Source organism: Triturus cristatus, chromosome 12 (assembly GCF_964204655.1).
Source record: "Triturus cristatus chromosome 12, aTriCri1.1, whole genome shotgun sequence".
Taxonomy (NCBI): domain Eukaryota; kingdom Metazoa; phylum Chordata; class Amphibia; order Caudata; family Salamandridae; genus Triturus; species Triturus cristatus.
Window position 1 is genome coordinate 530,451,729 of NC_140595.1, and position 12,979 is coordinate 530,464,707.

At 46.7% G+C, this 12,979-nt stretch overlaps 1 protein-coding gene across 1 annotated transcript in view; it reads left to right on the forward strand.

Annotated features, from left to right (window-relative positions):
- The window catches only part of AMFR (autocrine motility factor receptor), a 391,859-nt gene that overhangs the window by 313,450 nt on the left and 65,430 nt on the right, over positions 1-12,979 (forward strand). Inside the window, exon 13 of the mRNA XM_085638721.1 lies at positions 9,654-9,838. Coding sequence (XP_085494847.1) covers positions 9,654-9,838 — 185 coding nt within the window. The remainder of the gene's footprint in view (positions 1-9,653; positions 9,839-12,979) is intronic.

The window sequence follows — 12,979 nt, forward strand, 5'->3', positions numbered from 1 at the left end:
AACTTAAAATAATTTCAACTGTACACTTTGTAAGAATTAGAAAAATTAAAGTATCTACACGAGACAATAGACAAATAAGTGTGTATGAATTTATATATATATATATATATATATGTGTGTGTGTGTATATATATCTATCCTCATGCACACTACAAGTTCCATAAGGCACCGCGAACAACTCATCTGAGTGGCCCATTAGAGGGCACCTGATTATAAATTTAGGGTGTGTCAGCACATGTGCTAAAACTGAACGTCGAGCCTTTGAAGGTGGAGCAGCAGCTCTTGACTGAAATCGACATCAGAGCTAGGATTTTTATCCGAATGCAAGCTTCCAGTTTTACCCATAATAAAGACTCATCTAAGTCAGCTGTTGATATTGTGCGTCCTTGTTCTTGGGGCACTTGGTTTGGAAAAAAAATAAAGATAGATAGATCTATATACATACATATATATATATATCAGAAACTCCTACCGGAAATCAGAGCCCGGGGGTGGGGGGGGGTTTGGGGGTTGCGTTCACCCGCGGAGATAGACCGGCATCCAAATCCAATGCAAAATTTCAGTAGAATCGTGCTCTCAGGACAATGACTCTGGAAGCTCCAATCAGAAACAAGGGGATTTATTTAACTTCATAAACCCTCTGTGACGCGTTTCGACCCAAGATAGTCTTGATCATACACCAGAGTCCCAAATTTCATGTTCTTACATACACTTCCTTGATAAACATAAACATAGAACTAAGCATCGTTAAATGGCATAACATTACAAGCATGGCCGCCATGATGGAAGAGTATCGTGTACACACAAAGCACAGAAACCACAGTGTAATTAATTGCAAACTATCTGATAGTGACTGACATAAGTGTGTAATGAATCTGTGTACTGAAATCCAGAATATGGACAAACTGGTATAATGTCTGCCATGGAAAATGTCTCTCTAATTAAGGTGCTTGACCGTAGTGGCTCAAGTGAGAGTTGCAGGTCGGATCATCGTGGAGTACAAAACCTTCTATGACCTAAGTATCGGTCAAAAGGTCATCTTGAAAAGCTAAATGCATAACATACACGTGTGATACTCCCACGCAGTGCAAGGCGCGTAAGTGACTGGGGAAAATACCAGGATGATGTTAGACAGACAGGATGCATCATGGTACATGATGTCCTGTGTGAGACCTTCTGTCACATGTCATTGTAGGTATGGCTTAAAAAAGTCAGCCAGGTGCCTTGAATACAATAGATGACTCGTATCGTAGTCAAGTTCAAGGTCAAAATTTCAAAGCCGTGTATTGAGGGGTCGTGTCATTCTGTAAACCTCCAAATAATACACACTTATGTCAGTCACTATCAGAAAGTTTCCAATTAATTTCACTGTGATGTGTGTATACATTACTCTGGTGTGCGAACAAGACCATCTTGGGTCGAAACGCGTCACGGAGAGTTTATGAAGTTTTATAAATCCCCTTGTTTCTAATTGGAGTTTCCTGAGTCATTGTCCTGAGGTGTGATTCTACTGAAATGTTGCGTTTTAATTCTTCGTCCGGGTTAGAAGCAGGCGTGGACCACAAAATTGGTGCAAAATTGTATATATATCCATCCCACAGGTACCACTTGTGGCATGCACTAGGGTTGAGTGAGTGTCTTAAAATAGCCTTTAAATCCTTTGTAAGAAACGTTCTAGGGCTAGGTTAAAATAGATCAGTGTGATGCTTTTAGGAATTAATGTTCCCATGCATCTGATGCCTCACCTGTGGGTATATATATCTCATCATTTTTCACACCATCTTAGAGAAAGTTTACTCTCTGATAAATTGTGAAGTAAGCACTGATTTACCTGGGTGCATTACGCTCACTTGTCTCGGATACAGGCCAGATAGGCACTGTCGGATCTATCTATCTATGTGTCTGTCTGTCTGTCTGTCTGTCTGTCTACAGCCCTACCTACCTACCTACCTATAGGTAGGACCTGGTTACGTTTATTGGTTTGCTAATAACGTTGGCGTGACATGCCAAACCTTGACAAAACTTTAAAAAAACACATCCACCTTAACTACTTCTTCGAAAGTTTCAAGGTGATCTGTCAAGCAGCGTCCGTAAAAAAAAAAAAAAGGGTTCAAAAAGCATATTCCACATACAATTTTCTGGCATAAAATTGAATGACAATACCACAAAAACAACTGAAGGAAATTGCACCAAATTTACCAGAAAGCGAGATCTTGTCCCAGGATGTGTGCTGTTTGTGATATGGTGTAAATCCGTTCAGTAATTTTGGGCAAATTAAGGTTCAACAACTTTGTTAAGTCCTGTGATCACACATCTTTAAATAAGAGTGATCAGGTTGGCCGCTTTTTTTTTTCCTGTCGGTCGCGTCACTTCTGTGGGAGCTCACGCTCTAATTGACCGACCACAGCATGAAGAGAGATGTTATGGCTCCCCTTTCAGGGCATTGGAACTCTGTCACCGTATCCTGAAAATTAAAGAAAAATAAATACTATAAGGTGTGAGGGGCAAGTTAGGGATACTCTGATGCCCTGGATTCTGATTACCCGAAGGCCACAGTTTGGAAAAATATTTTTGGGTGATTTACATGAACCACTGTCTCCCGCAAGAGTCTCATGGGATCGGATTTAAAAAACAAAAAGGAGCCGGCCTGAGGGTCTGCAATGGGTTTCGACATAGAGGCGAAAAGCTGTGTGTGATGGGTAGGCATGCCTGTGGGGGGAGTTGATCTTCTGTGTCGTAATAAAATATTACCTAATGTGTAAAAAAAAAATATATATATATATATTCACTGAAAAAGAACGAAGGTGAAATTGGCATTACATTTAGGTATGGTAATTTTTTACTTCGCATTGAACAATAAATTCAGAAATTTCTCTGAAGAGAAATAAACTAAGGTTTAAGTGACTATAGTTGTGAAAATGTCAATTTCAACGTATTGTTTTAAACAAAAAAAACTGAAATTCAACTGTTATATATATTTCAAGTGACTACAACTTGCGTTCTCCACACTCTCTGCTTATTACCTCACATTACAACTCTCATGACGTGTTCTGTGACATAATTGATAATATTCCTGGTGCCAACTGAATTCACATAATTGACAATAACACTATGCATGGCAGGGCATGAGTTATACTTAGTTCAAGTAACTGTTGAATTTCAGTCTTTTTTTATTTTTTTTTAAATGTTTTGTTTAAACTGACGTTTTCACCTAACTGTAACGTCACCTTAACCTTTGTGTTTTTTTGTTCTTCATGAAATGTATATATGCACTCTGTGCTCTTGCAGTAGGTTTTTGTTAACATTCCTTTGTATAAAATACCTATATTTAATTGTTTATCAGTTGAAAAGAAATGTTATTTGAGGGATACCTATGTTGTGACTCAAAGTCAACCATAAAAGGTCTGCCAATGCAATGTTCCTATGCTGATAAGCATTACACCTTTACCGTTTACATCTTGCTACCTTTGCAAGATGAGATCCTAGTGAGCCTCTTGGCAACTGCCATACTGTTGCTGGCTTCCAGTTGGAAGCCAGAACTGCCCCTTCCTGTGGAAAGTAATTTTTCAATATACCATGAAAAACTATCATCTCAGCAGTGGTAAGGTTTCATAAAAAGAAATGTGATTTCCCCCCCTGGATTTCTCGACCGTCCACATACCACACTTATCTTCCACCTCAAGCTCATGATATGCTTATTGCGAATCTGTGTCTTCCATTACCTGATCTTACTGTAAGAACATCATATTTGTAAAGCTTTGGCAAGTATTTTGTGGAAAGTTGAGGTTCTATTGGCTAATGTGCCTTCTCTAACATTAATTACAGCGATTTGGATACGGTTTACTCCATGTACCTGTATTAGGATTTAGATTTACTGTAACTTGCTGTAAATGTACATGTCTCAGTTTTGTCTTTTATAATGACGATTGTTAGAACCCCTTTCAGAGGGCCGTATGCACACAGGGGCTACTGGGCCCAGCCGTGGTGGTTGAGGCCTTTTACTCCTCATGTCCTGGGCCTAACCTTCTATGGTACCTTCACAATTGGACAGAGCTCCCCTTCTGCACTGACTCGCTGTGGTAGTGTCACATGGCTAGGTTTGGCCCGGGAATAAGCACTGCCATTTTAAATGTACCAATTTCAAAAGTCCCTTTCTTTTTCCACACTTTGACTTTTGACACACATTTGCTTACATGAAAGTGCAGAATTAGTTTCTCTGAATCCACTTTGATTACAATTCCACTTTTTAAGTACACTATCACGACGCCTTGAAATTTCAGTACAAGGCCTGAACCTACATTGTGCAAATGTTGTTCATTATTCATCCATAAGGAGATGGCACCATCACAGAGACCATAAACAATGTCCGCTTGGCTGAAGACTCGACACGAAAGCATAAATGCTATTATAAATACATGCGCTTTTCCGTTCTCAAATTGGAGTAACACTCAGCTGCCATTGCGAGGTTATCACTATCGTCTGCGATTCAGCACAGCTGAGTCCTGTTTGCCCTCTGCGAGGAGGGATGTCAAACCTGTGACCAAGACGGGGATCTACCTACCTTGCCTTCTGATAATGGGGATTTAGATCATCCAGTAGTGGGTTCTTGGCAGAAGACAAACCCTATGCAGCTAGATTAGGGAACGCATACGTAGGAGTACACTATACACAGTACTTAAATGCAAGCATATATACACTGTTTTACCACAAAGCGTTCATTCTTATCACTGTCCTCATATTGCTAATCACATTTGTCTCCTTCTGTCTACTAATCATTGAAGCGCATGTATTTTATACAAGAATAGTGATGGCTCAATAAATATTGAAAACGCCCCTTTATGTAGTTCTTGTACATTTCTCTGAGAGAGCACGAGTGACCCAGCGAAAGGGTTCTAGATCTTTTTCCACGATTCCCTAGGGGTCAGAGTTGTCATGTTCTGAGACTGTCCAAGCCATTTGTTACCTTACTAGGTTGAGTGGTACTTTTGGTGGCACTCTGAGCTAGCAGATCTATAGGATAACATATCCTCATGGGGTGCACGGTATCGGTCTGGCACCATCCCAACATTTGTTGTTCAATGAATGAACAGTTCCTACAGAGAATTGGAACCCGTACAACAGTAGCTGTGGTTGAGCAGTAAAGACTCACTCACTGGGTGGAGGGGATGGGGTGATTGGAGGGTGATGAACAGGTGATACAGATCATTGAATATGACTCGTAACTCAAAATGCAAGCAGTGCGATCAGTAAGAATCAAGGGAAATGGTGCACCAGCAAGGAGCCCACCGATCGGAGCACCTTCAAGACATCCCTCAACCTGTACCACTGTCTCCTGAAAGAGACCAGAAGGCATGCCATAGCCAACTGCATTGAAGCCAGCTCCAGTCACAGCACAGAACTCTTAAGTATCGTCAAGGAGTTCTCCAACCCCACAGCAGCTCAAAACATTATCACCCTCTCCCCCACAAGATCTTCTCCATCTGCAAAGACTTTGGTTCCAGCCCGCCGACATACTCTGCCTCCTCTCTCCCACAGCTGCTTCCCCCTACCACCGGATCACTGCTTGGGAACAGCTCACCACGCAGAGTACCACGGACATCATGCACTCAGTTCACTGAGGAGCACCCACAGACCCCTGGTCCCACCACATGTTCAACCTCGGCAACAAGAACATCAGCGACAAGCTCACAGCCATCTTCAACACATCCATCACCTCGGCCACTTTTCCAGATGAATGGAAACGCGCAGAGGTCAAACTTGTCCTCAAGAAACCATCCGCTGATCCAGACGAGCTCAAAAACTGTTGACCCATTTCCCTGCTCTCCTTCCCTGCCAATATCCTTGAAAAATCCATCAACTGACAACTCATGGAATACCTCAAGAACAGCGACCTTCTGATCCCATCCCAATCTGGGTTTCGCATGAACCAGTGCTCCAGAACCACATTGATCGCAGCCACTGACAACATCAGACCCCTCTTGGATCAAGAAGCGGCTGCCCTGATCCTCCTCGACCTCTCAGTGGCTTTCAACGCTGTGTCCTACCACACCCTGATTAAGAGGCTCCATTAGATTGGAATCCAAGAGGACGGTTTCAAATGGATAACATCCTTCCTCACCAGAAGCACACAAAGAATCTGCCTTCCACCTTTCACCTCAGAACCCAAGAACATCATCTGTGGTATCCCTCAAGGTTCATTCCTCAGCCCTACATTGTCAAACACTTACAATACCTCCTTGGCCAACACCATTAGTGCCCATGGACTGAGTATCATCTCCTACGCAGACGACACTCAGCTCATTCTCTCGCTGTCTGAAGATCCTTCCACCGCAAGGACCAACTTCCACTTGTGCATGACCAACGTTGCCGACTGGATGCAAACAACTGCTGAAAGCTCAACAGACACAACTGAAGTTCCGATCTTCAGGAATAACACCTCCCCATGGAATAGCCCCTTGTGGCCTGCTGAACTAGAGCCTTCGCCAACCACCATGCACCACACCTGGCATCTCTTCAACACCCTGGCAGCAAACAACATTAGGAACCAGATCAATGCAGTCTCCTCCACCTGCTTCCTCACGCTGCGGATGCTCCGAAAGATTTTCAAATGGCTACCAGTCCCCACCAGACGCACAGTCATTTAAGCCCTCGTCTTCAGCCGCTTGGACTATGGCAGCGCACTCTACTCAGTAATTACCACACACCTCGTGAAGCGACTGAAGACCAGCTGCCAGACTCATCCTTGACTTCCTAGATGGACAACCATCTCCCCTCCCCTGAAGCAACGCCACTGGCTAACCGTCCAAGAGATGCAATTCAAGAGCCTAACTCACACCTACAAGGCCCTGCACGACCAAGGACCAGCATACATGTACCACCACCACCTATATTTCTATCAACACCCCCCCCCCCCCCTTTCTCTTGCCCACACCCCCTGCATCTGCCGAAGTACCTGTGGAGGACACTTCCCTCACCTTGCCGCAAAATCCTGGAACAGCATCACCCTCCATCTACGGACTTCACCCTCTCTCTTCAGGAGTTTAGAAGAGGGACTCAAGACTTGGCTATTCAACGGAGGCCTCCCGAGGAGCTTGGACCCAAGTGCCTGGATACCCTCACGGGTGATTAGCCTCGCTTCATAAATCCTGTTTTGGTCTGATTTGGTTTGAAACCAATGTCGAGCCAAATACTTAGTAGTATTTTATTTCTAATTCTACACACGCAAAGAGATGCAACGTTCAAACGATTAACACAGTCCCACTTGAGGCTGGGGCTCTAGACGTTTTCATGCGAATCTCTGTCCCACCCTCCTTTGTGTAACGTGTTCATGGTTATTCCCCATTCACGGGTAGCTGCATCAAGTAATGCAAACTATTAGGACGTACTAGAGTTCTTTCTTCTGACCTTTTAGGAACTTAAGTCAAAATTGTCTATGGTGCCGCAGCACCATTAGCACTAAGTTCCGCGGGTCCCCAAAGGCCCGGTTTCAGTCTTACCCACTCTGGCGGTATGGCAATGTTCAGCAGTGCAGTGAGTACCCTCCCCTTTGGGTTCCCAAGTCTGGATCCTGTACAGCGAAGTTGGGCTGCTCGCGATGAGCATGGCAGCGCTCAACTGTGCAGGCTCTTCCTGTTGAGCAAAGCTACTAGTTAGTTTCCAATAATCGGAGCTGCTCCTGCTCGGAGGACCATAAAGGTAAGCTTCTCTTTCCCCAAGCGAGTTGCTGGTCCTCTACCTCCCAATCGGAGCTCAAATAAGAGTGCAATATCCTTGGCGGCGTCTCTATGAACCTCTGGGACTTAGTCCTATGCAGCTCATGGTGTGCAGACTCCACCCACTGGTCACAGCACCTCTCCTTCAGTTTGCGGGTGGTTGCCTGAATTCTTGGCTGAAGTGGTGCCAGCTGTTCAGGATGGGGACTCTTAAGTGATCGCCCTCACAATGGCGGCCCCTCTTTGCATATGGGTTCGCCGATCTCAGCTGTCACAGGCCCTACGCTCTTGGCTCAAACTCTGTTCACCAGTGATCTCTTTTGGCATACGGGTCACTGCAGCTATGCAGATCTGTTTGGTGCTTTCTATCCAGTGCTTCCAATAAGGCTCAGCACAACGTGGTCCTTTCCTGGCATATGAGGTTCATAGAGCTGGTTCTGCACACGGGCAAAAGCCCGATCGGTACACAGCCTCACATCTCGGTCAGGGAATCCTTGTGCATGGCTCCTCACTGGACCTCTCCCCATCCAACGCTCTCCTCTCCCTCACAGAGCACACTGGTATTGGCACACAGGCAGCCAATGGTGCTCAAGGGCAGATGATCTTTGTGTCCTGGGGAATGTCCCCTCACTTAGCAGGGAGATTAGCAGCCCTTTTGCCGCCAGTCCTGGACACAGGCAGAAGTCTTGCAGAGATTCCCCTTCTCACAGCATGTCTGACTACTTGGCAGATGTCAAAGTTTTGGGGACTTAACCTTCTCTTTTAATAGTCCTTTTCCATACACCAAATGTGAGTTATGTTGGAGTTCTGCTTAGTGGTATGTGCATCAAAGGGTTAGTCCCAGACCCCCAGTGCTTCTCTTTAAGATCCTCATATCAGCCCATCGCCCTTCCCGAGATGTGTACAGGCCCCTTCCTGTGATCTATCACTGAATCAAAGAGCAGGCTTTTGAGATGTAAAGGGAGTCTCTTCCTTCCCTCCAGTGTGTCCCCACACAGCTCACAGTAATGCAGCAATACACAAATCGGTCTGGGGTCCTCTCCTACTAATGTCTTCACCCGTCAGGCCTTGTCTTCCCAAAATGGAACCCAGGGCCCTTATACAATGTACCATTGCAGGCACATTCTCCAATTGTATATTCATACCCCACTTGCTGTTCAGCACTAATACCTCTTTGCTTTGTACCCTCACATGTTCCCATGCATCCAATTCACACATTCTGTGTGCACTGTTCAGCACCAAAGTGTCTGTCTCTCTCCCTCTCCTCCCCCCTCCCTCTCCTCCCTCTCCCTCTCCTCCCTCTCTCTCGCACACTGCATCTACCTGATCTATGCCAAGGGTGAGTTAAGCACACAGCAGCAGAACTTTTTTTTAAAAAGTGAGCCTGTAGGCCTCACTGTGGTGAAACAGAGAAAAAATGTCTTGTTCACTTACTACTAATCACTACTGAGTATGCTGCCACCACTGGACTCCTGCTCCTTAAGTCCTGGTGACGGTGGTAGCCTTCCACCACTGAGGGTAGCGCTTTGGGCACCGCTCTTGGTGTAACAAGATCACAATCTGTGAGGCAGGCCTTTGTCATGACACACATGCAAGGCCTGTGGTCACCCATAAGGATCCAGACAATAGTCCAGTTGAACACTTGGGCAGGGTACAAGTCTCCAACTGTGCAGAGAACTTTTCCATTCCAACAACGGCTCATTGAGATGTTTTATGTTGCCATGCCCAGTTTGTGGGTGCTGGTAATTATGCACTTGTATTTTCTGCGAGTAAAAACGCTTATAAAGTCAATTTCAAAATTATTCGTTCAGAGTATGTACCTTTTATTGTGGATCAAAGCAAATAGCGTGCAGACTCTTTTTTATACCAGAGTGCATCAGACACTCCATCGAGGAATCTCGTGAACTGCTTCAACATATTGTTTTTACCCTTTTTTGACAGACTGATAGAGTTCCGCTTGATCTAAGTTCTGGCATGGAGGAAGTGGAAGAATACAGTGAAAGTGACCCACCACTAGGTGAAATGCGTGAGGTTGAGGTACGAGGAAGTCGCTTTTCTAAGTCAGCTGAAGAAAGACAGAGAATGCTAGTACAACGGAAAGAAGACTTGGTGCAGCAAGCTAGAAGGTATGATCAGTGTTACATGTCTCTTGTTCTAACATTTCTGCATTTCACCATGAGATTTTTACAGTTTTTGTTAAGGTGCTATCAACTAGTGATCCACAGTAAAATTTTCAGTGAACATGATATGCATTCTGAGTGTAATATGCTAATGTCATTGAGTTTTGAATGTGACCATGATTTCCGATAGGCAAAGCATTGTTTGGGTAAGATGATGCTCCTCTCCCTCTATAAAGCTACACAATAGCATATTATTTTTGGTGCATCTGCATCTCTGTTTTTACCATGGTGTTGTATTTGGTCAACAATTAGCCCAGATCTTTTGTTTTTCAAAAAACAAATATAAAAAAATACATTTTAGCTCAAAGGAAATTTGGCTCAGCCCTCTTTATCAAATGGTCTGTCAATCTGAAAGAGACTATTAGTTATAGATTCCTTACCTTAGAATTACCCCCAGGCATCAGACTGGATCCAGAGAATTTTTCTTCAGCAGTACCCCTGCACGTCGGTTGACGCAGCTTTCGTCATTGCGTCGGGATCGCCAGAATGACATTGTGGTATCTACTTAGATGCCTCCCCTGCACGCTGACGTCAGTTCATTCTTTTTCTGCACCAGCCAGCGCAGATCTAGAGAGAGCGGTACCCTTAGTCACTTTTTAACTAAAGTTTTTCGACTTTTGTTTTACGTTTTTCGAATTGTTTGACTCCTGGTGCACGTAGGGACGTCCCATCGACTTACCGGCTTCAAACCTTGTGACTCCTGCCACAAATTGATGTCGGTCACAGACCCACACCTCGGGTGCCTCTGGTGCCTGGAGCGCGACCAGGACCCAAAGTCATGCTCTGACTGTAGGGCCATGAACCTGAAGGAGCAGTCCCGAAAGCTTCTGGACGCCCGGCAGTCCGCTCCACGCCGCTAGAGGTCCTGGTAAAGGAGGTCGCGGGACCGGTCGCGGAATCACCACCTTCATTCATCTTCAAAGTCTACATCTTCGGGTAAGTCAAAAGCACAAGAAAAAAGCGAAGAACCACCGTCTCTCTTTACCTTCTCCCTGTCCTCCTGCTGATGGGATGTGGAAGGTAGTCATCCTTTGGCTCCGCACCTGAGCCTGCTGGTACGGCTCCAAGCTTCCTTCCCTTCCCGGGAGCTGAAGCGCCCCCTGCCCAGCTTCGTGCATTTACGAAGCCCTCCACTCCATCTTTGGGCAGCCTGGTTGACCTCACTGCACCTCCCATGAGAGCTTGGTGGTCCAAGCCTCAACCTCTAAAGGCGCGTTCCCTACTGCTCCCCCAGGAAGCTGGAACATCTTGGGAAGATGATGTTTTCTTCCGCCGGCTTAGGACTGCAGTCGGTGAACACCACATGTCTCTTGGGCCACTACACCCACTCTGATTGGGACACGGTTGTGCAAGTGCTGCCAGAGTGTCCGGAGGAGATCCGGACTGTACTCACCCATGTGGTTGTAGAGGTTAGAGACGTGACGAAGTTCGCCATTCGATGTGGGCTGGATACTGCTGACTCCCTAAGTAGAACGATTTCTAAGTCAGTAGCCTTGATACGCTACAACTGGCTGAGTTCCACTAGCTTTTCCGGAGATGTCCAATCGACCCTTTTGGACATACCCTTTGATGGCCATGCCTGTTTGGCGAAAAGGCAGACAATGCACTCGAGCGGTTCAAGGTCTCTCTGGCTACGGCCAGATCCTTGGTCCTCTGCACGGCCAGGAAAGTTGGACCCAGTGCCGTGGGTCTGGGGGCCGGCAGGCAGGCAGGCAGGCGAGTCCACCAGTGCCCCCTCTGCATCAGCCTCCAAGCTTTCCTAGCCTGACCTCTCGGGCCACCAGTTGCCAGTGGTTGGCAGGATTCCCCATCACCACCCCCACTGGCACAACATCACGTCGGACAGGTGGGTTTTGTAGATACTGGGAAGGGGCTACCCCTTCCCCTTCGAGAGTACCCCTCCTTCCATGCTACCAACACTTCATCGCATGTCGGAGGATCACTTGGCCCTTCTCTGTCAGGAAGTTACAGCTCTCTTGGCCAAGGGAGCCATTAAGCGGGCTCCTGTGCCAGAAGTAGGTCGTGGTTGCTATTCCCACTACTTCCTGATGCCCAAGAAGGACAAAGGCCTGCATCCTATCTTGGATCTCAGGGACGTCAACCGCTTCATCTGGAAGGAGAAGTTCAAAATGTTGACATTGGCTCAGGTCTTGTCCGCCCTCGATCCTGGAGATTGGATGGTAGCGTTGGACTTGCAGGATGCTTATTTTCAAATCCCCGTCCTGCCGGCCAACAATCGTTACCTACGGTTCACTGTAGGCCAAGAGCATTTTCAGTTTACCGTGCTCCCCTTTGGCCTTACCAGCATCACTTGGGTGTTCACGAAAGTGATGGCGGTGGTCGCAGCTCATCTGCGCAGATAGGGGTTCCAGTCTTCCCCTATCTCGACTGGTTGTTGAAGGAGAGTTCGCCCCCCCCCCCCCCCCCCCCCCCCCCCCACACTGAAGCTCCTTTTTCATCGGAGCAGTTCTAGATACAGTGCAGTTTCAGGCCTATCCTCCCGAGCAGGGATGCCGATGTTACAGCCTCTATCCCGGGTTTCGGTGAGAATGACTTCGAGGCTGCTGGGCCTCATGGCCTCCTGCATCCTGCTGGTTGACCATGCCTGGTGGCATATGCGGGCTCTGCAGTGGGACCTGAAGTTCCAGTGGGCACTGCATCAGGGGAATCTTTCCGATGTCCAGATCTCGGAGGGCACTGCACTCCAATCGCAGTGGTGGCTAACGAACCAGGATTGGGTCAATGACAGATACTTCTCCCTTCTCCAACCAGACTTCACAGTGGTGACAGGTGCGTCACTTCTGGGATGGGGCGGCCACATGGGGGAGGCAGAGATCAGAGGCGATCCGTCTTGCACTGAAAGCATTCCTTCCTTCTGTCAAAGGAAGAGTAGTGCAGGTGTTCACGGACAACACCACCGTCATGTGGTACTGCAACAAACCGGGCGGGGTGGGGTCGTGGACCCAATGTCAAGAGGCTCTCCGCCTCTGGACGTGGCTAGAACATCAGGGCGTGTCCCTGGTGGTTTAACACCTGGCAGGTTCCCTGAACGCCAGGGCGGACAAACTCAGCCGCCGGTGCATGATG